This window comes from Ammospiza caudacuta, chromosome 9 (assembly GCF_027887145.1).
Source record: "Ammospiza caudacuta isolate bAmmCau1 chromosome 9, bAmmCau1.pri, whole genome shotgun sequence".
NCBI lineage: Eukaryota > Metazoa > Chordata > Aves > Passeriformes > Passerellidae > Ammospiza > Ammospiza caudacuta.
Window position 1 is genome coordinate 28,433,849 of NC_080601.1, and position 23,635 is coordinate 28,457,483.

General features: G+C 38.6%; 1 protein-coding gene across 3 annotated transcripts in view; it reads right to left on the reverse strand.

The window, feature by feature from the left end:
• LOC131561595 (VPS10 domain-containing receptor SorCS1) overlaps positions 1 to 23,635 on the reverse strand; it is a 256,935-nt gene that overhangs the window by 125,048 nt on the left and 108,252 nt on the right. For all 3 annotated transcript variants that reach the window (XM_058810941.1, XM_058810942.1, XM_058810943.1), the window contains exon 3: positions 16,846 to 16,945. In XM_058810941.1, coding sequence (XP_058666924.1) covers positions 16,846 to 16,945 — 100 coding nt within the window. The remainder of the gene's footprint in view (positions 1 to 16,845; positions 16,946 to 23,635) is intronic.

Here is a 23,635-nt window from a genome sequence, read left to right on the forward strand (position 1 = left end):
TCACACCTCTTTCCAACTACTTAATTATTACTTGTGTGAACTCAGCATCACAACAGTCCAATCATAGTCTAGGAGTCTGGTGCTCCCATTTACACAAATATAATAAAGCAGTTGCTGCAGAGAACTACAAAGTACAGTATCTGCAAAGGCATAAACTAAAGGCAGACAAAATAAGCTGAAACCAAACTATGCCCAAGGTTTTTTTGTCATAAATGACAGAAGGAAAAAAAGAAAACAGAAAAGAAAAAATACAGAATGAGGGGGAAAAGGAGAAAGCCAGAAAAATCCTTGAATTATTTAATATTGGCATATGGCAGTGGAGCAGTGGACGTGCATGATGGGCACACTGAGAAGATACACAGGCACTTAACTGAAAAGGCTGCAAGCAGAAGTGGGGACTAGAGCCACAGGTTAATAGGAGGCAGAGCTGACCTCCTAACAAGCAGTGAGGTATGGCAAAGACAGCAAAGTCTGGGAAGTGAGGATCTGCAGCTCTACTTTTAGTGTAGAAGCTGGGGAGCATTCCAAATCAAGGTGTCTGATTTCTGCAGCTGCATTCGGTGTGAATCAGAGATGGCCACATCTGTGGGGTCAGGGCATTGTAACAGCTGAGACAGGAGGGGCTGAAGGCCTGAACAGGAGCATTAGCCCTGCAGCCAGCTGGGAAAGGTGGTGAGTTGGAAACAGGAGTGCAAAAAAAAAATCACTGGGCTTTGACACAACTTGCACAGAAAACCTGGCCTGACACAAACCAGCTTTATGGCTCCCTACAGCTGGAGCCATGGGATGGATGGAGCTGTTCCTCCTTCCTAATGGCCACCACCTACAGAGCCAGTCATCTGGATCAAAGAGGAGTTGCCATGCTGCCCTTCAGTAGTCCTCTTAATCCACAGCAACACACTAAAATAGCATCTTTAAGGCAGCTCAGGAAGACATCTCCTGCTCCTCATCTCTAGCATTAACATTTCAAAAGCAAATAAATCCTGATTCACAGAAAAGGACTCAATGTCCCCACAGACAGGCTCATGCAGTGAGTTATTTGGAAGTGAGCAAAGCAGACACTGAGTTTTGCTGGTTCAGAACATCAGGGATGTGTTTCATTCCACAGCAATGAAGGGAAAGCTAGAAGGGAGCAGGATGCAGTGCACACCTAAGTGTGGGTGAGTTCAGGCAAACCCCTACTAAATTTATAGTAAAGAATAGAGGATCTATAAATGGATCTATTCATTGCAGCAGTACCTGAGTAACTGCTGTAGCTGTAGTGTGTAGCTATACTTAGTTACACAGCTCTGATGAGAAAAGTCACAGTTCCCAAACCCTGACAAGGGAAAAGAAATGAGGAGACCATCAGAGCATCCACCATCTGTGTCTCCCCACTTGTCAGAAATTTAGGCCAGAAGACTTTGCTCAGTTAATAAAGAAGGAATCCATCTCCTGTTTAACTCTCGAGAAGCTAGGGAAGTTAGACATGTATAAACCTTCACAGATCCTGACACCAGGGACTTCAAAAAAAGCCCAGCTGAAGTCAATGATAAAGTAAAGCAGTATTGGGCAGGATCAGACAGCTGGATCTCTTCATCTGCAGGTCAGAACATCACCCAGGAAACCTGCGATACCCAAACTGTGACATAAAATTCAACTGCAAGAAATCCTGCAGCACCCAGCCAAAAATGATGTTATACTGCTTCATGGTCCGGTGGGCAGCCTAAACCCTGACTAGGAGGAAATAAGCAAGAAGAGACTTCTCTAAAAACAAATCTGTGCTGTTATAGAGGCTGTCAGCTCTACCTTGCAATGCTGGGGAGCCATGTCCAAACTCCCAGCTGATAAACCATCTCAGAGCTTCCCTGTCCTCTGTTGTGCAATGTCTGTGGGATGAACACTCCAGGGATAGTTGGTCTCTACAAGTCCACCCTTCCTTCTCTGATCTATCTCTATCTGTAGTATGTATGATTACATACCTGTGTGTGTATTCCATCAGTATCACACTGCACTTGCCTCTCTAGAAGGCACTGACCAAATTATTTATGTTAAAAACTCATGTTACCATTGTTGCAAGTCATGCCAGTAACTGTTCAAAGACACCATTCACAAATACTCCCTCCAGCTGAGTTTGATAAAGGATAATTGAAAATTTTTAATGATTGAAAAATCAAGCACCAGGAATCACAGTCACATGCAATCCAATGTTATCACAAGTGATTTTCTGCTTTATCTGGCCCTCATAAATCTAGTATATTCTGCTGACCTTCCACTGATTTAGCAAGTGCACATGTTCTCAGTAGCATTTTAACTAAATTTGGAACCTTCTGAGGAAAAAGCACAGGACAAAATGGTAGAATTTACACTGGAATTCAGATTCCCATTTCACCAGTGGTTGTAGAGATGTAGACAAATTATTTAATGCTTTTAGACCTTTTTTGTCTTCCCATCAGTTGTCTGGTCTTGAAGTATTGGTTTCCCAATGTATGTACACAGCTGTCTACAAAACTTCCAATAAGATTTTGTATCTATTTCTTTTGATTGTCTTGAATATAGCAGAACATATACCAGTAGTGTATGTAGGGAAACCCTAATGACATCTGAGTAGCACATGAAACTAATAAATGTTAAATATGGGGCTTGAGTACAAATATGTATGAAATACAATTATATTTATCAGGGTAACCTCTGTAACATCTCAAAGGTATACAGGTCCTAGCATTTACTGAAATGATACATTAGAAAAAGTCATGAGATAGAAAAGATACCTTACTGAAGTCCAGTATGTTGCCTGTGAGCCCAGGCTCAATCCACAAGCTCAGAAAGAAACTTTTACCTTCTTGCCAAATATTTTACTCTGGTTTTCTGTGCTGCAATAGCGGGAGATTGCCAGAGGAAGCTCTTCTGACATGCTAAGAATAATTTAATTTTGCATTCAAAATGAGTCTTTTTATTGACTTCAGTGGATTTTGGATCAAGATCTGAGACTAGTAAAATGAATGTTAACCAAGTGAGAGCCTGTGTGGCTGATTTTCAAACCGTGGAATACCGATTAAAAATGAGATCCATGACTTACAAAAAGCTTTGATAAATTTGCATTTAAAAGCTTGTAAACCATTCCCAAGACAGGCTTGGATTCTTTTTTCCCAAGTTTTCCCTCTAATTCACTTAGTAATCTTCTCTGTGCATCCATATTTTTAATTTATAATGGACCTTGTTCTTATTTTCACCAAAGACTACAATAATGTACTACATTAGTAACTGCGATTTTAAAAGGGTAAAAAAATCTTGTTTAACATAATAATTAAACATTTATTTTTCAAATTATTCCAGCTACAATCACAACTAAAATCAGAGCAAAACATATTAATTATTCTGATTATGACTCAGCTTAACATGGCTACAGTCTAATAATCAGATTTTATTGCATAGAAAACTTTTGGGTTTCTGCTTTACTATCATTTATTGTAGCTGTTTTAACTTATACTACTACACAGAACAGGCACATTTCAGAAACATGCAGCAGGTTTTAAATGGGCATATTCTCAACACTGCAAGAAGCAATGTCACCTCGGGGTGGTGGGGGAGCAGAGATGAAATCCCTCCCTCCTTTATGTTCTTGAATCTAGAACATTGGTGAGCACATGAAAGTAATTTCTCTCTCAAATGTAAAGTCCTGTCTAAATGCAGCTTTTAAGAGTCAATAAATGCTTTTACTAACTGAACACTGAAGTGTAAGCAAATATGCCTTTTAATGACCAGAAAATACACTATCCAAATATCCTTCCTGTGGATTACACATTTATGACAAATATTAACATAACTAAGTTAAGTATCCTCTTGAAACAAATACCTCTAATTTTGCTGCAGTTATTGGGTCTGCTTGTTGTGTTTTTTTACTGCAGACCTCCAGACTACACTTAAAATTACTTTGCTGATCACTTGCATTTATTAAAGTTCTCAAAACTCTGTGCAGGAACAATGCTGGCAATTTCTATTCTCTCAGGCATTTTTTAGGTTGGCTAATTACATTCTCTCTGCCTAAATTTCCCCTGCAGCTTAGGAAAGAGATGCTTTCCTTCTTCCTTTCCATACAAATACTTTCTGCAGCTTCACCACCTGCTGTTAGAGAGGTCCAAATACATTCTGACCTAGAAGAAGAGAGATTTCAGGTACAATAGAGAAAGGAAATTGACATTTTTTTTGTTTATTTCACTGCTTCTTAGAAATGTTAGCTTATACCAGCTGAGACAGGCTACCAGGTGTTTTTGCATTTGTGCGTGTTGGTTTGCAGAGCCCTTCCACATATTCAAAGAAGGGAAAAACTTATTTTTCCTACTCTCCACAAATCAGTGAGGTGGAATATTTTTTTTCTGGACTGAAACCCATTAAGAAGGAGACTTTCATGTAAAGAATATTCAGTGAAGGTGCAGGCTGAGAGCTGGGTACCTGCCTGACCCTCTGTGAGAATCCCTCCTTCCACCACCATTAATGCTGCCTGCGGTCACAGCCACCCTGGAGAGCCCCAAAGAACCCACCTGGCACCAAAGTCTGACCCAGGAGGGAGAAACATGGACTCATTTCACCTTAGATACAACTCAAGCTGGACCACAGCAGCCGGCAGTGTGAATGATTTGACAGATTACCGAGTAATATTTTATGACATTTAGGGATGGATTTTTCAGAAGGGTGAGGCATTTATTTCTTCTGAGGTTTTGCATTTTAAGGAGAGAACAGCCTTTCCACTGCTTGGATTTTGAAAGCAGACAAACTTAGAGAGTGAGAGAGAGAGAGGGTTTTGATTTTTAAACTCTCTCTCTCCCCAACAAAAATAATGTTGTTTTCTTTTGATGAATCTGCTTCACTTATTTACAATTTCATTAAATATTGGTGCAGCAAGCATAGGAAATATCTTTTTACTGAAATACATGTTTTTTCTATCTCAAGTGGTAGAGACCATATATCTCTCACACAGCAATAATACAAAAATGTGTATAGTATAATGTAGCACCTATTCATATAATTCCAAACAGAACATATACACACAGCTTTAGTATGGCTGTAATGTAGATATATTGAACAATATTAACCTTCTTTATAGTGGGAACATACTTTTTATTATGCACATGAATTGACTATTAATAAAAACTGTTTGCACTTATACAGCACCTCACCCCAAAAAACTCAGTGAGATTTTCTCAGTGAAATAATTTCTGTTTTGCTCAAGTCAGAAGCTACCACCTCCAAAAGCAAAGCTTCAATGCAGCTTTTTCGAAGTTATGTGTTAAATGAGAAAGCAGGTAAAAAAATAAAAAGTTATAGATTAATAATTTTTTTTACAATTGTTAAAGTCACCTCTCCACTCCTACAGATATGAAAATAACTCAGTTAACTTGAGTACTGACATCTGTAGAGACACAGTGACACAGGCTGTGGTCACACATGGAGCACTCCAAGTTCCTGACAGGCTGTTGTAACCTGCATTGGAGTCTGTGCCCCTTTTGGTGATGGCTGAATCAGCTGAAGGATACCCTGGGCTGTGTCAGCCTAGATTTACACTAGATTTAGTGACTAGATTTAGTGACTCTGGGATCCTCCTCAACAATCCAGAGTGGTTTTGTCATGGAGGTGCCCAAACAAAATAAAACTATATACAGATTTGGCTGTATCTACAGTGCCTTCAGGGACCTAGCTAAAGGAAGAATTTAAACTTCAATTTCTCCTGACTTAGCCCCACAAGGCTACATTGCTAAACAGGCAGACTTGTTACGGTACATCTGTTGTCCAAATGGTGGAAAAACCAACTAAACTCAGACTGCCTGCAGGTCCTGCCTGGCTGCAAAAACCAGAAATACCCTCAAAGAGCCACCTCATGGCTGACTTTTCTGATCCACATCAACCATTTGGTGAGTATCAATCAAATAATTTAGCTTAGATTATCCTCACTGAAAGCAAGGGAATCCCAAAGCACCAAGAAGTGTGGGTTTGGGCTTTTTTTCCCTCCCTGAATTTCCTTTTAGCACAGGCTTGGCATTGTTTGCAAATCTCACCTTCAGGGTAGGCTTAAATTCACTCTTGAAAGACACTGAGGTGGCAGCCACACTTACATAAGAGCAGCTGTACATGGCATGACTTTAGTGGCTCCAACGTCACAGGAATGCTGTGACAAGCACAGCACTTGCTGGTAGCCAGTTAAAATAGACCACTTGAACATTATCCAGGAGAGAAAAATGCTTTTATCAATATTATTTTACTGTTTATTTAGAGAGGAGCTGCAGACGTACTCTCTAGGAAAAAAGGAACCCCTATCCAGCGTATTAGCCTACAAGAAAGGATAGGCTCTGAGGCTCAAGAGAGTTAAGATAAGCCATATCATCATATAAAACATATCTATTCTTCACTTGGATTTTTCTTATATTCCTGATGACAAGTGAGAGATTAAACTAGAAGTCTCATTAAAATGTTGTTGTCCCCAAGATACATACAGATGTGGTTTGGAATTGTCACTCCTGCCATCTTTAGAAAAGTTTCAGTCATAATGAATAGGAGAGGAAAACCCAACAAGTTCAACCAGGCAAACAGCCAGAGCTCCAATTACAGCAAGTACATGGGAAAAGAGTAATAGATTTTAATTGGTGCCCAAGGGGGGAAGGTCAGTCTCTCTGCAACAATTGGAGCCTTTGGTGGTAATTGACTGAATGCTCCTGTGAGAGCTTGCAAATGGCAGCAACACACTTGAAACAGCAGCATCAGAAAAGGTTTGGCATCCTGGAGCACATGGAAAAGTTTTGCTGGTAGAGGTAGTACAGAAAGACAACAGTGAAGCACTTTAACAAGGAACATGACTTGGGAGACAGCTCTCAGCTCCAAGGTTTGAAATGTCAAGACATATTTTCATTAGAGGAATTTATTTAAGTATAAAAACAAATACTGACATGCCAGGAGTTTGGAGCAGCAATGATTTGTCCACTGCTACACTGAATCATTGAATGCTGACTTAAGCTTCCTCTATTCCTCCATGATAACCTAGTGCCACTCTGCCAAACAGGGTCAAATTATTGATGTTTTCCTTTCTGCACTTTTTTTGTGATCTTCCAGAATCACAAGAATTAGGAGAAAAGATGATTTTGTGGCTAGGATTTCAACCAAAATCCTGTGTTCAGTTTCTCTCAGCAGCTGATTATTTTTTGACCTTAGAAAAACACAGATTTGATATCATTCATAAACTAGGATGGACAATATTTCTCCTGAACTAACTGAACAACAACAACAACAACAAAAAACAAAACAAAACCCCAAAAAAACTCCCAACAAACCAAACCCATAAATGAACAAAGGACTCAAGTAGAAGCAAAGAAACAGAGAAACTACCACACTTTCTTTCCCAGCGGATAATACCTGGGTTCATCTACAATTGTTCTTTACTTTCTGGGAGCTGAGCAACATGGCATTAGGGAGGACATATGGATGTGTTTGTGTTTCTCCCTTCACTGCCAAAAGCTAAGCACAAACTGCTGTCATTCAGATTTGCTAAGCTATTACACTGATTGTTTACCATTAGTAATAAATGGAAGACAAGTTGTACACCAGGACCCAAAGGAACAGATTCTGTTCAAACACAGAGAAAAAAAAATCTCTTCCTATAAATTCTTAACTTATAAATAGGACAGATGAATCTTGGTCTTGACGCAGAAGGGTGAGTCACAATAATATGATTTTGTGTTTTCAGGGCTGCATAATGTCCAGGAACAGCTGTGAGGCCATTGCCATGCTTATTATCAAGGAATTACTTCTAATGGATTGTCTTCACTAGAAAACTACATCCAGAGCACACAACGTGCTCAAGAGTAGAGTTCACAATAATTGCCTATGAGGAAACAAAGAGACCAGCAACACAAGGCTAAATCCTCTAAAACATTTTCTGTCTGGAAAAAAAAAAACAAAAAACACAGAAAAATAATATTCAAACTCTATGCAATGTGGTGTGCAAAGGAGCCCTAAAGCAGGGAAAGGTGATTTTTCTTTTTCACCATATCTGATGAAGATACATCTTCTAATTCTGCATTGTGATTAGGCATCACAAGTTAAGGTTTTGTTGGTAACTATGCATTTGCATGGAGAACTTATTCCACAGCTGTCTGTCTTTGGTCTGCGTGGAAAAAGACACTGAACAAACACATAAACATCTCATCACTCCACAAGAGAGACAAAACCCTGAGAAATGCCTGCACACAAAGAATTTGTAATGAAAGGACCAGACCACAGTTCCCTTCTAATTCTCCTTATTATCTCTAATGAAGGAATTAGGTACATGGGACTGGAGACTGAAGAGATTTTATATTTACACAGAGGCAGAGAGACCTAAATGCTTATGTGTAGTGGAGAATTCAGTGTTTTGAATTGAAGCTGTTCAGGGCAGAGTTTTAACAACAACAGAATCAGCAAAGTGATTAAAAATGTAATTTAAGCACCATTATGTTCTACTGTTTTCAGTAGAATTTATCTTGCTAAATCTCTAAAGAATTTTAAAAGGAAACATTTCAAAACAAAATGGCCTTAGCTTTTTGCACCCAAAACATTGTTATTCTAACATCAATCTCTTCAAGACAGAAAAGTCTTAGATGACCTCAGCAGAAAAAAATACTGTTTTGACTAGGAATAAGTTCTTTCAATTAATATGATCTTTTTTCTTTCTCTAAATAACAAAATCCATTATTCATAACATTCTATATGCAATACAAAACTGCAAATTTGATTTTTGCTTGTCAAATACTGTGCTAATTTAAATGTTTCTGTGAAACATTATCTTTTGAAAATATTTCACCAGCTTTTTAACTGCAGTGTCAGTTTAAGAAAAAGCAACAAAAGTGTGTTGGCTGACAGATTTATGGTAACAGTTGGCCACACTCAAAATTTACTACCAAGTATTTCTCTCAAATCCCCACATGTTCTTCTTAGCAAATGTGCACAGAAACACTGGGAAGGTACAAGTGTGACCTGAAGCATTCACCATGGCATGATTTCACTCCCCTATCCATGAAAAAATGTTTATGAAACAGTGGTCTAGGGTTTGATCCATTGAATCAGAATACATAGCAAGCACTCCTCTGATAGCTCTTTGTGAATGTATTTTGGTTAATGTCAACCTCAACACCATCCTCAGCACTGCCTCCAACAATTGCCATTGTCATTGCTCTGTTCCTCAACAGCTTTCTCTCCTTTGCTCTCACTTATCCCTAAAATATTTACCTTTACAGAAACACTGACCACATTTCAGTCCTTCTGAACATGGTGAAAGAGATTCCTCCACAGAAAAACTTGAGTTTGTGCAAATTTGTGGGAGACCCATGCGCATCTGAAAGCCATGTTGTGGCAGATACAAATAGAATTAATTCTGTTTATTCCCACCCACAACCTCCCTATGCCATTGCTCTCACAGCTGTGTGATAAGCATTGCATTTTCCTTGCTCCCCAAGTTATATGCCTTTCCTAGATATTTTAATTCCTTTTTGACTGCTATTGATAAGGAGGTGGAGAGATGGGAATCAAAAAACACAAGAGAAAAGATACGGATTACAGTGCCTTATTTTCAGTCAGTTCTGACCCTTGAATTCTCTGTTTGGTGTTAAATTTGACTCTTTTTTATTATCATCATTATTATTCAGGTTCTGGAAAACCTCTATCTGTCCTTCCAACAAGAAATCTAAGCCTTTCACTTAGTAGCACTAAAAGGAAAAGACCATTCATGGTTTTTGCAACATCTTTTTCATACCAGACACTTAATTATTCCCATTTTCTCCACGAAGCTAGGCTGCCTCCTCAAGGATCTCTTACTCTCAATTTGAAATCTGAGTCATCACTTGTTGGTCTCTATTTCTCATGCTATTTGCATAGAAGTCAAATTCCACATTTTCTTAGCAGTAGATGGCTTTCTAATTACATCCATTAATCTTTGCCATCACTCCCCTCTCTCTGCATTTACTAGCTCTTATCAATCAGAAGTTTAATAATCTATAATATTTTTCTTGTTTATTTTCTTCACTTTTTTCTCCCTGTACTCCAAGCACAGCTAGACAGAAGGCAAAACCCTCGAGTATCCTTTAATTTCATCATTCATTTCTGCATAGCAACATATCTAGACTGCAGAAGGAGTGAGCAGTTGCAATCTGCTGGCAAACATGCCCTCCAGATCACACAATCTGCTAATGAACAGAGAGCACTTTGCTGCAGGCCTAGCAAGGGAGGGTTGAGTGGTCAATATTCAAACAATATTTCGGGGTTTTTTTACATTATCATTTCCAAAGTGCCACAAAACAGTCATTGTATGGTTATGTGTCACAGTATCATATTCTTTTTCCCTTGAAGGTGAACTTCCAAAGATATATAGTATGAAGACAACTTCCAAATTTCATGACCAAAAAGTAATGTTCCTACCACGGCACAACAGGGAAAGGAGATAAAAGAGATTTAGTTATGTATCTTTAATACCTCAAAACCCAGAAGGTAACTGAAAAATCCTGCTGTACATATTTTTAGCCCAACTTTATGGGACACTGAACAAACTGATTTTCAACTGCTTGGGACCAGTTTTTCATAGGAAAAAAAAATCAATATTATGGCAACTCAATTTCTTCCTGGTTTGAACAGCCTGTCTTACTTATGGAAATGAATGGAGCTACAAGTTTGAAGCTATGACAGGTCTGTTCTTGCTCTGCCATCAATCCCAGCTGCCTGCTTATGGCCTGCAAGCAACATTGCTCCAGCACTCTCTAAGCTGCTGGCATGTGTCCTTCCTTGCCAAAAGGGATATCATCTGTTCCAGAGTATTTGGTAAATCACAGAGGAATTTAAAAGGGATAAAAGAATTGAAGGACATTCAACAAAAGATTATCTTGCATAAATTTTAATTGTCCAGTTTGCAGAAAACAGGGAACGGACTCAGAAGGGAAAGAACACTTTTGAAACTCTCAAGTTGGATTCCGTGGCTTGTACCTCCCTACCATTAGTTTCAACACCCAGTGTGCCCTTGGAGACTTCTGTGAGATACAAAGGCAGACTGTAGTGCTACTCTGAGTGAGGAAATGTCAGAACTGCCACTATATTTGATAGGCTTACAAGAGCAGAAGTGGAATAAATGGGCTTTGATTTCACTTCATATCCAAGAAGAGATATGGATGTAGAGTAATGGCAAGGGCTTTGTGTGTAATGGCTATTGTGAGAGCTGTCATGTACTGCAGCCATGAATCAGAAAGTTTGGTAGCAGATGCTGCCACACACTTCAAAAGTAAAAATATTCACTTTGAAAGATGAGGTTCTGCCTTCAGTTTGTTAATATGGACCAAATGACTGTTAATTATTTGTTTCCCCACAAACTCAGTATTAAAGACAGCACCAGCTTTACAGTGACACATCTTCACTGTCTCCAGAGAAACTGCCCAACTGCCAGATCACATCCAGCAGATGTGAGCAACAATCCACCTTCTTAAACTAGTAAAAAGTTATCCTTGTTTGCATGTGAGATAGGAGGCAGAAAAGACAGTCTTCTGAAATGGAAATAAAGTTTAAACTTGTTTATCTGGTTCACAGCCAGAATTACTCTTGAATCTAAAGGTATTACAAGCAAAAGTGAAAACTGTAATTGCATTAACCCAAGGACATCCCAAGATTATCAGATTTTCCCGTTACTACCACCAGAGGCTTGTAAAGCAGTTGACTTAATCCATCATTATTGTGGAACTGCAGAAAATTAAAGACTTCTTAATTCTCAGTGTGACACATCCCTGTTCCCAGGGGTAGGGAACTGTTTGCATGTGTACAGTGCTATCCATTGAACCACCCCTGCAGCCCAAGATAATCTCTTGTAGGTTTTCAACCCTTTTCAGATGAGGTGGACCCTGTAGCTCAAACTGCTGAATGAAACAGATTTAGGCCACTGTATTTAGAGAAAAAAGTACTCTCTCTGAAGCAAATGATGAGGCTATAAAGGAATCATTAATTGTGGTCATAGCATAGGAGACATTTCATTCACCATCCTATGTTATAGAGCATTTAATCCAAACAGAAGTTTCCATTTGAACAAATTTATGTTTTGATCTCCAAAACGGTGCAGGACAAAGTGGCTCCTCCCTTTAAAAAGGTATGAAAACATTCTCAGAGAACATCTTGAAATCTTCTGTTCACTACAACATTTCAAAAAAACCCCAAACAAACAAAAAAAACCCCAAAAACCATTTAAAAAAACACAAAACAAACAAACACACAATGAAAAAAAAAAAAAAAACAAAAACCCAAATGCAAAAAAAAAAAAAACACCAACCAAAAAACCCCAAACATTTCCAACCATTCACGTATGCTTTTTGGTCTCTCATGACTGTCTCTTTGAAAGCTTGACTCACAGCCTGCAGCTAACAAGGACCTTTCTTTCCAAAACAAAAAGAGAAGAGCAAGAAAATAATTGCTTTTACCTCAGCAAGAGTGGACTGCAATCACACAATGTGCATGACTGACAGAGGCTGGTTTCCCACTGTGCTTAATTTGCTAAGGATGCCATCCCCTGACCACCACAGGATTGACTCAGCCCACAGTGAGGTGTGCTCAGAGCTCTGCTGAGCTCTAACCTCTCCAACACAAACTGAAAGCCTTCACACCAAAATTTACAGAGGCTACAAGGAGGACACGGCCAGAAAAAACTGTTTTTCCTTGACTGAAAAAATCAACACCTGCCCTCACATCAGAGCTCTGAAAGTTTCCATAGCAAGGCAGGTCAGAAATAGAATTTTTAGAAGTGTTCCCAAAGTGATTTTAGCAACTGAAGATAAGCAGACTCCTGAGAAGCAGCAATGCCAGGTGGAACTGTTCACCTCTGTGGACACTTTCCACAGCCCTTAGAAGAGTGTAAAGCACACAGGGGGGCAGTTTACATTTCACAAACAGAACTTCCCTAAGGCAAATCAACTTGCCCAATACCACATGATAGAAAGTAGCACTCAATCATTTCCATTTCAGCTAATAAGGGTAAATTTTCTACTGTCTTGACAAATAGAAACTTCTGCCACTTACTCTGTGCAAACCACCAGACAATGCTAGAAAGAACAGAAGGCTAGGCTGCCATTCCTTTAATTTCCCTTCATTTAAAACTCATTAATATAAATAAATTTGAAGTAGTTGGGGATCTAGCCAGCATTGAAGGCCGAGCAATTTTATTAACAATAAATATCTGCTATCTTGGTGCTACACACTCACCAGGACAATGCTTAACACACTGTGATAAAGGTGATAAACACAAGCAGTGAATATCAATGAAGAGGAAGGCATCTGTAATCCATTCATCTTTAAAGAGAAAAAAAAAAAGTAACACTGTTCCATACAGCAATTAAAATCTGAACAGTTGGAGGAATAAAGCAAAAAAAAAAAAAAAAAATCAAGGCAGGCCCGTGGAAAGGGAGAGAATAAAAACAAACAAACACTACCACAAAAACAAAAACCCACAGGAAATATCTGATACACTAGTGCTATTAACAGCATTAAAGTCACTGGCAGATACTATCACCCAGCATTTGTTAATTAACTGAAGATACACAGATACAGGGGGCTTGAAAGTGCAAAGAACAAAAGGGCTGCACAAACTGGCTCTTTGCAGAGAGCACTGTGCTTCCTACAAGGATACAGCATCTAAACCAGCCAGCAGCACTGCCTGAGTCAGAGAAAACCTCCCGTTAAACAAATTCTGGAGTCCCCACCACAACCCATTCACTGTTTACGTGTGTATGCCTATGATTTTCCATGCAATAAGTAAAAACAACCTGTCTGAAAAGCTTTTATAGAGAAAGACTGCAAAGCTTAGTGCATGTGACTTTCTAGGAAAATCAACAACACACTTCTGTGAAAACAGAATTTCAAGGTATCTACTTGGATTTGTATTTTAGTTTAGTTTGTAACCCATCAGCATTATTCCCAAACAGTATTTCTTCATGTAATTTTCTTTCTCATCACAGAAGTCTCCATGAACCTAACAAATAAACCAGTGTTGACATACCTAAGCCTAGGGATTTATTGCACATTGCACATGTCTCTTCTGGAGACTTGTTGACAAATACTCAAACAGGCTCTGTGTCTTTGGCAAGATCCATGTGGTACATTTTTTACCCCCGATCTGTGTCATCTGTCATACGACCAGGTAGCACAGTAATTCAGTAAAAGGAAAGAAAACTAAAAAATGTTTCCACTTCTCTTTGCCAGGACTTATACATCACTATGTTAGTAACAATTTTCTGTCATTTCCTTTGGAAAATATTGTAATTCAGAAAAATTCCAAGCAACAGCAATAGGTCATCAGTTTAAATTGTAAATAATGATAGACTTTGTTCTAATTTTTTTTCCCAAGCATCCTTTTGGAATATGACATTGCCTGTGATGTCTGGTTAAAGGATTTAATTTTGTTCAATAAAGAGACACGAATTGGAAGTCAAAAGCTTTTAGAAATAAATTGGCATGCATGGGCTGTGGGAAGCTCTGCAAATATGGGTATTTATAGACTCATTTTTCTTCTAGATGGAGAAGAGCAAATAAATTACAACAAACAATTTATTCAACATGATGTTGTTTGTTCATTTCCAGAATGTGAAAATAATCAGAAATTCATGAACAAATCTATCAATTATTTTAATAAATCCAATTACATGCATTCTACCGTTCACTGTTCTAAGTGCTCTGCTTTGCAAAGAGACAAGACTTACATAAATGGTACACTTGCTTTCTTTCATCATAAGCAATCAGTCCTGAGTCAGCTATGTTCAAAATTTACCTTCTGTTTCAATGGAACTACTCCTAAAAGTTAAATATGTGCTAAAAGAATTATTTTTTTTCCTAAACAAGGCAACTTCAGTAAGTTAAGTACATGCTGACCCCCTTACGGATCACTGCTGTAGCAAGGTCTCTCATCTAATAACTTCAAGATGAAAAATGCACCATTTTCTTTTCCACTACTGAAGAAGCCTTTCCTCTCTGCCAAGGAAGGCCTTGTGAAACAAAGGACATTGAAGGCTGCAGCTGTAGTCTGAGAAATCACCACATACAACTCATATTTAGGGAAAACACACTGCTAGCATTTGCCCAACACGAACTGCAGCAGTACATAAACCCTTCACATGAAGGGCACAAATTTTATAAAACTCATGGAGTTTAGAGGAGTTGAGTGCTAAATTTCAAAAGTATTTCTGTATTTATACACCCAGCCCACATCAGTGAAACAAGATGCAACTTTCAAATTGATCAGAGTTTCTGAAAGTGTTATCAGAGTTTCAGGGGAGGAGAGGGGATCAGGTCTTAGAAGCCATAGATTCTTCCTTGGTGGCAAAATTTTTTAATGTGTTTCCTTCATCTTTTCATTCCACAGCAGGTATAATAAAGACTTTAATCTTCAGTATTTTTGCTTTCCCTGTAGAAGAATTCTGAGTGTGGACACATGCCATGCCCTCTTAGCCTCAGGAGACTATTTGGGTGTCTAAAATCAAATGTTTATTGATAGAATGGCCTGATGTTCTACAAAAACAGCATAACGAGGGCCTCCAGAAGTTTTCCCTGCAAGCCTAACTCTGCTCCTGCTAAAATAAGCATTGAAAAATTCAATCTTTCCACCTGACCATTACCTAGGTCCTCTCATCCCAGGTCTTGCAGATTTCTTCTGGCACTGGATCATATTGACTACAGGCCAACTTTACAGCAGACTTCTGCCAGAAAAGATAGTTCCACACTTCTGCCTGGAAGCTTTTTCCTTCCATCTACTTAGTTTTTGAGCTGGAAAGGGATTAGTTTTCAGGCAGGTCAGTCCTGGATCCAGCTCACCAGATGGCTACACAAACAAGGGTGGCAGAGAAGGGCAGGCAGTGGGAGGGAGCAGGATGCAGCCAGAGGTGAGGAAGGATTTTCAGTGCCAGCCTGCACGTTGGTTGGCTTGCTGAAGGACATTTAAGTGATCTGATCAATTCATTCTTCAGCTCCTAGAGAAGTGTTTCATATCTCCTTCAGGGTCAGTATCAATGAGATGACATCTCTCCACTAATTTGGGGCCATTTAATTGCAATTTAAACTGCTAAGCATTGTCCTTTCTCGTTAGGACAGCTCCCTCTTCCTTTCACTGTCTGTCTTAAAGACACATAATTGTTTCAGTACAGTGAGAACAGCATTATAGTGACCTCGGCTGCCCAAATACACCCAGACTCCTTTAGAGGTGAGTCTACTAACATTTTCTGCCAATGCAATTCAGCTTTGCCTGTAGTGATTCAGGGACTAAGAAACAAGGAGTAGAAAACGAAAAATTTTGTCACAAACTTATCTCAAAGAAGGCATCCAGATTCCTTTCATGAATATGTCAGCATTATAAATTCATAGTAAAGTGTTAGTCACTAGGGTGTCTGAATGATTAAAACCTTCTGGGCTTCGAAGACATTTTCTCTGCAGGAATTTGTCAAATCCTGTTCAGTTCACCTTTGGGAGCACTTAGAAGACAAATAATGTTACATACAATCTGGCCACTGTTAGATGCATTTCTGCCATTTTAACAAGGCTCTCTCTCTTCCAGAGAACAAAATCAACACCATCCAGAAGGTAAGCAAACAATCACATGCATGGTACTGTCCATTTAATAGCCATCCTTCCCTCAAGTATTACTGGTAAGTGGGATAGGTGGTACAATTTGGGTTATATTTTGATAAAGACATTTTTCTAAAGACATTTTTTTCAAAGCAAGAGTGACAGAGAGATTCCTGCTACTTATACAGTAACAGATATTGAGGAAATTAGGAGAGACCTGCAGGGCAGAAATGGCATCATAAAGGTAAAATGAGCCAACACATCGCCACCTACCTTACGTTTGTTTGTTGGGCAAACATACAAGTAGCTCAAAATAGTCTTCAGACCAACTTTATCATTCAGTTTCTCATATGTTGTCCCATAATCTGTTGACCTACAATTCAAGAGATTCTTGTAAGTACAAACACTTAATCACAAAACCACAAGTCACTTGGCAGCTTTTCAATATAAGTCATGCTTTAAATAGCAGAATGGCTCTCCAGAGCTTTTTCAATGATTCATGTAGTATATAATGATACTTAATTATATACACATAGCATCATGTGCATGTTTCTCATTTGCATTTAAATTAGATTAGGAAAAATTCAACCAGCATCTTCCCAAAGCATTTTAAACATGCACAATAAGAAATGCTACATTCTGCATACAGAAGATAATGATTGTCAGATATGCTAAATAGCAGACAGCAAGAGACTAAGGTTATCAGTTCATCATAAACTCCAAGCTTGGACTGATTTTGTTAAGATGGTTCATCTCAGCATATGCCAAAGTAGCTTCTGTAACACTGACTAGCAGAAAGGGTGGACACATGTGCTTTATTCTTGCCTTAAAAGCCACCATTCAACCATTCAGTAGAGAAAATAAAATATTTATGAAATGAGGACTGCCCATAAAAACATTGACTACATGACTTGGAAAAGAACAAAAACTGTGAACAAATAAGACTGTCCAGTGTCCCTGTAGGAGTTACTCTTAACATGTGCCTGAAACCAAGATCAATCATCAGCAGAGCTTTTATTCATTGTACAGCTCATGCTTGCCTGAATTCCGTCCCAGTATCCCAGGGATTTAGATAATCAGCCCAGTCCAGTAGAGTTGGCATCCATAAATTGCAGAAAGGGACATGTATCTGGGTAACAGACATTCAAAAGCATAACATATTCTTGTATCTCATCTGTAACATGTACAAATGGGCCTATGTAGAACTTCACGTGCAAGCAGTAACACGAATTTTCCCTTTTGCTAAGCACTCCAAAACCAGCCATTCTGAAGTAAAATCTTGCCACTCATTATTTACGGCTTCTCTCCTATCAGGGCAACAGTGGCTAAATTCACAAAGGTATTTAAGACCTTTAATGCTTACTCTTTTTTTTTTTTGGTGGAATATGGAGGGTGAAACATTTCTGAATCAAGTATCATTCCTACATTCATATTATAGCTTCTGGGATTTCAGATTTTGCAATCAGTGCATGAATAACACAAGAAAGCAGCAGCTTAGTTTTATCCATGAAAGATGAATTGCACTAAAACGTGAATCTGCATTAAAGTTGAGTCTTTCTATTCAGGAACTTTATAGAAGCCTTTGCACATATCTGCCTGCTCATATAACAACTGCCCTATGATTTATGTCTATAGATTTCTCCTTCCCTCCAATAAACACACGCCCTCCTGTGTGCATGTATGACCTTTGGTGTTTAGAGCATTAACGTCAAATTCTCAGCTGCTGACTGATCTTTCCCTTTATAAGGTCATCTCTCTCAGGAGCACATATAAACTAACTGAGCTATTTCCTCAGAGGATTGAGGAGCAGGATTCCATGCTGGTTGTTTCTGTTACTGAATATTTTAGAGATGCTCCAGAATCCAGGTGAGGGGATCCACAGCAGGGTGCTGAGCACAGCCTGGCCAAGGACTGCAGCTTCCCTTTGCTGCCTCACCCCACCTCACCACCAAGTCTTTTCAGAAATGAGTATTTCTGCTACTTTCTGCCTAAACCCCCCAAAAGCTACCCTCTTTGTGAGGTTTCAGCTGACAAATACATGCAAAGAGAGTAAGGACTAAATCTGACCCGCTGAGTTAGGAAAAATACATTAATGAAATAATGCTGCTTTTTCTTATACCAGTGACAATGAATTCAAAATGGGATCTGTCAAAAGGGGATAGGAGCAAAGAAAATCTGAGACATAAAGCTTGCTTTGAAATTGTTCAAGAAAGGCAGCCAGTACCCCTGCCACAACACAGCAAAATTATGTCAACAGCCTATTGCAAATAGTAATCTCAGAATTGCCAGCCACTTCTTACTTCAAGTCTCTAGGCAATTGTTTTGCATTCACAGCTTTATTTACAGGTAAAACTCTATACAGATGGAAGCGTGTGCTTCTGTCAACATCCATAAAAGAAACCGAAAGATTTAAAAGCTTAGAAAAACATAATTTTTTTTTCCAGATGAACGAATTCATAAGCAATCAAAGGAGCTACTATTAGATCTTACTCTCATTATTGTTTCTAAACTGACAATAGATAGTCCTTCTACCTTCACATTCACCAGTTTTTTCTTTTGTCCCACTTTACAATTACCCTTAATTTTAACAGGGGCAAGGGGGGGCAGAGGAAGAAAATGTTATATATACAAGAGCAGATAGGCATCCATAAGTGTTTTAACACAAAGAAATGGTAATATAAACATTTGCAGAGCAGTGGAGAAAAAAGAATTATATCAAAGGAACCATACACGGGAATATCCCTGCATACATGTGAAGTCTCTGTTGGGATCTAACCCAGGCATATCATCAACCTGCATTTGTCTTATTTCTTATATAATATATATGTATGTATATGTGTATACAAGCAGGCACTGATTAGCAGCCTAGATAACAAGCATTCTTTATCTTATTAAATGGGTGTATAAAGCAGCATGAGTCTGCTAACCCATAAAAGCACATCAGCCACTGGAAGGCATAGGAAGCCAGCCTAACCTGCAAGAGCTGCAAAAAACAGATGCACCTCAGCAGGGTGCAGGCATTAATGACAGAATAGGATCAACAAATTCAATCCCAGTTATCTGAAGCGGAAAGGATATGCAGCAACCAACATCTCCACATTTTGTGTGGAAGGCTGCTCCTCTGAAGTTCTGCAGAGAGAAATCAGTTTTAGTCCATTTGTATAACATAAGCAAGCAAATGCCTGGAGAAATCATTGTAAAGCACTAAACCCAGGACTTGCAGAGCTGAAAACACAAAAATAAACTATGGCCTCTAAATAGCTACAGCTAATGGAATAACTGTATGTAAATGAGTGAACAGTAAACCTTACTTTATTGTGCCTTGAGCAGACGTGTGTTGCAATGGTGCCTCAAACTGTTTAGGGGGAGAAGGGGGATGTGAGTGGTACATTGTGGATGTCACTGAAAGGCAGATGACAGTAGAAGAATAACATTCAGAAAATAAAAGTATTTAGATTCAATTCTGAACTTCACACCTGTCCCACCATATTAGTGGTAATTGCTATAATTAAATCCCAAATTTTACCAGTAGCTGTTTAAAATCCAACTCCCTATTTCTCCAGTCAAGCGGAAGACAATGCAAGAAGATAAACATTTTCACGATTACTAGCTCATTTCACAGTGTAAAAATGCACCAGAATTGTGGGATTGAAGCTCTGGCCTTCCCAGTAATAAATTAAAACAAAACTAGAAACATATAGAATAATTTCTGTTTTGCAAACTATTTGCAAGAAAGCTGACATTTAAATAACTTCATTATTATTCATTGACAGGGCTTTTCCCTCTCCTCCCGTCAGGGTAAATGACATTTCTATTACAGTATTATAATAAACTCCTGCACATTTTAAATAAAGTCACTGAATTCCATTAGTCCACCTACTATCATGAATATATCTCAATCCATTCCTACCAATATTTCACAATTATAACAGGCATTCTGAATCAACCAGCAACATGAACCCTATGGAAATTTTCTTCTTTGCCAAGGAGCACAGACTGACATTCAGAGTACTGTCACTTTGAATATATAGATTCAATAAATTCCCTAGCAAGTTGCTGTTTTCTCCTTTGTTACAAATTTAAGATTGCCCATAGTTATTTTACATTAGATGCTGAAAACTGGAAGAACCGAACAGTTGATCATTTGGTCAGGAGGCCTTTTTTTATTATTTTTTTGCATCAAGATCTTTCTGGAACACTTAGTGAGAAAAAAAGAAAGCCATTGCTTGCAGACTTTAAGCTGTCTCATGTCTCCTGCTTATTGAGTACAGCTTTCTTCCCATGTTAACAGATTAAGCTACTTGTTATAACACATATCATTAAGAAGCAATCACTTTAATTGGCACCATTTACTTTTTATTTTCTTTTCCCACCAGTTACGCCTGGTTTTCACATATTAACTTGACTGCTTCCCCCAGCTCCACCATGAGAACACTGCATTTCATGTCCTTATCCCCCCCTCCTTCCTTCACAGTTTAATTTGCTGTCCTTATCCCCTCTCCTTCCTTCACAGTTTAATTTGCTGCTCTAACCGTGGTCCAAGTGGCAGCCAGGAGCAGCATCACCTGTGGTGTGGTCTGTGAGCAGCAGGCCAGGAGCAGTGGCAGAGATGGGCTCTGGCATTTTGCCCCTTCTGCACATGAATCCACCCCTGGCACAAGCCAGGCATTTCTAAGTTAAGCAAAGACTATTAGATCTTGTGTTCCAACCTGACACATAACTGAGTTTGCCACCTGGTTTGCCTCCAAAGGGAATGGCCAGGTGAGCTCAAGATTTGCCAGTTGCTATCGTATTAATCTCTGCAAGAGCAGATTTTTGGAAAGGAACCTTTCAGATCACAGAAGGCAGAATTGCAGAGCCACAGGCTGCACTAATAAAATGCTTTCAAATTAACAAGTTTTTAATAAAAGAATAATGAAGACAGTAAAAATTAGCTTTCATGTTTGAACGCAAAAAATACTGGAGCAGGTAATTCTGGAGCAAATTTGTATTCCTGTATGCAGTGTTTCAGGCGTGTTTGTAATCTCTGCTGTAGAGTTGTTGACTTTTGCACTCTTGTTTTCTGGGGAGACTTTGAGGTTGAGGTGTTATTCCTTCATCCCTCAAATTGAAACTCTTTACTTTGGTTTCATAGCCAGGTAGTAAAGCTTCCCATTGATTTTTGCCACACCACCATGTTTCACAAAAGCTAGTAATGTCAAAGTCTTCTTCAACAGCTGGCCATTTATGTTCACATGTTCCTCCTGTTAAGCCCTTCACAAGGCATTGATAGATATCGCTTCTGGTTTAATGCCTCTTTTGATCTAACTCCTTCATGTGCAACCCTGCTATTTTTTTTTCCAGAAAGTAATAATGCCTGATCTCAGTTTCTCAGGGTGAAACTTTTTTTTTTAAAGTAATTATTTATTTTCATAGAAAGTTACTTGTGCTTTGCAAATTACCTTGCTTCACCCAGACACTTCTCACCACTGTCTGTCATTTTAATTCATTGTATAAATAATTCCCCAAGGCTTTTCACATTTCTAATGGGATCTGTTTGCTCAGCTCATGGAGACTGACACATTTTGAATAGAGTTATACAATTCCACCTGGAAAAGCAATTGCAAGATATAAACACAGTAAGTCCTCTGTCCTTGGACAAAATTTCCATGTAGAAAAGAGCTTCATAAGAGTATTGTAAGACTTTGGTTCAAGGGGGCAATGGTCTGACAGCAGTGCCAAGCCAAACAATTGGTCAGCATTTCTTTAAACATCTGTAACAGCACTTCACATGTCACAACATTAAAACACTTCAAATTTATCCAGGCAGGTTGGAATTAAATTTTTTGACATCTCCAGCATAAAGAAAAATAAGGTATTTCAAAACCCAAGGGACCCACGTGCCTCACTCCCTAAGTGAACACATTTCTGATTACTTTTTTCTCATGAGGCTCTCAGCATGCTGGCAAATAATACTGTTCCCCCTGCCGAGGTGGGCAAACGGAGGGAAAGACTAGATAACTAATCCTACATTTGAAGGAAGGCTGTGACAGAGCCAAATTCAAGTCCCCTCAGGCTCCACCATCTTCCCATTCCATCCTGACAGTTTAAAATTTTCTGGGGTTTTGTGAGTGCAAATAAGGACTGGAAGAAGCCTTGCTATCAATGGCAAACCGAAGAAGTACAAAATTAATAACAGTTTAGGCATTTTAGAACAGATTCAAAACTCCATTTTGAAAATATTTTCTTCCAGTCTGACCTGTGATGTAGGTTTTACTCGAAATTAAGTCATAAATTTGTATGAGTTTAATGAAATGTGTATTTTTTTTCCACTCATGGGAAGAATTTTCTCATAAAATTTCCCACCTGCAGAAGCCACCAAGAAGACTTGGAGAGGGAGTAAAAAAATTACAAAGAAACAATAGGAAACTATTAAATTGACATTTCTCTGCATAATCAGTTCAAGTAATTAAATTTTCTTCTTTTCATTTTCAATCAACTTTTATTTAGAGTAATGTAAATGAACAGAAACCTACACACTCAAATTTCTTGTAATTTTTGGCTTAATATAGTTCAGCTGATTATTGCTATAAATAATTTAAAGATGTGACAAGCAGGAGAAGCAGCTCATATTTTATCATACAATCTCTATTCTAACTATTGCATTGGATAATTTTTCAAAATGTGACACAATTCAGAAAGAAAAAATATAGGGGATTGAGAGTGCCATGAGTTGTCATTTGTAGGTGACACAAATGAGGGGCTTGTCTCTCCTTCAAGTAATGGGTCAAGAAAAAGATATTTGCCAAATCTGCCTTCCATGCTCTTCCGGTGGAGAGTCGGTAATTCCAGTTACCAACTCAGGGAGGCAGAGAATATTTGTTCCTCTGTCAAGGTCAACAAGAATTTGGTCAAGAAGTCATAGGATGATGACAGTGGGAATATTCCAAAAGGACACAGGACAGGTTCTATGGGATGAAAGGAAATTGTGCAATCAGGGTGAGGTTATTTCTTACTCTTATCTGCGTCAGATGAAAGGTGAAGGAAATGGTCAGTTATGAGAAACATGCAAGAATTCCCAGTT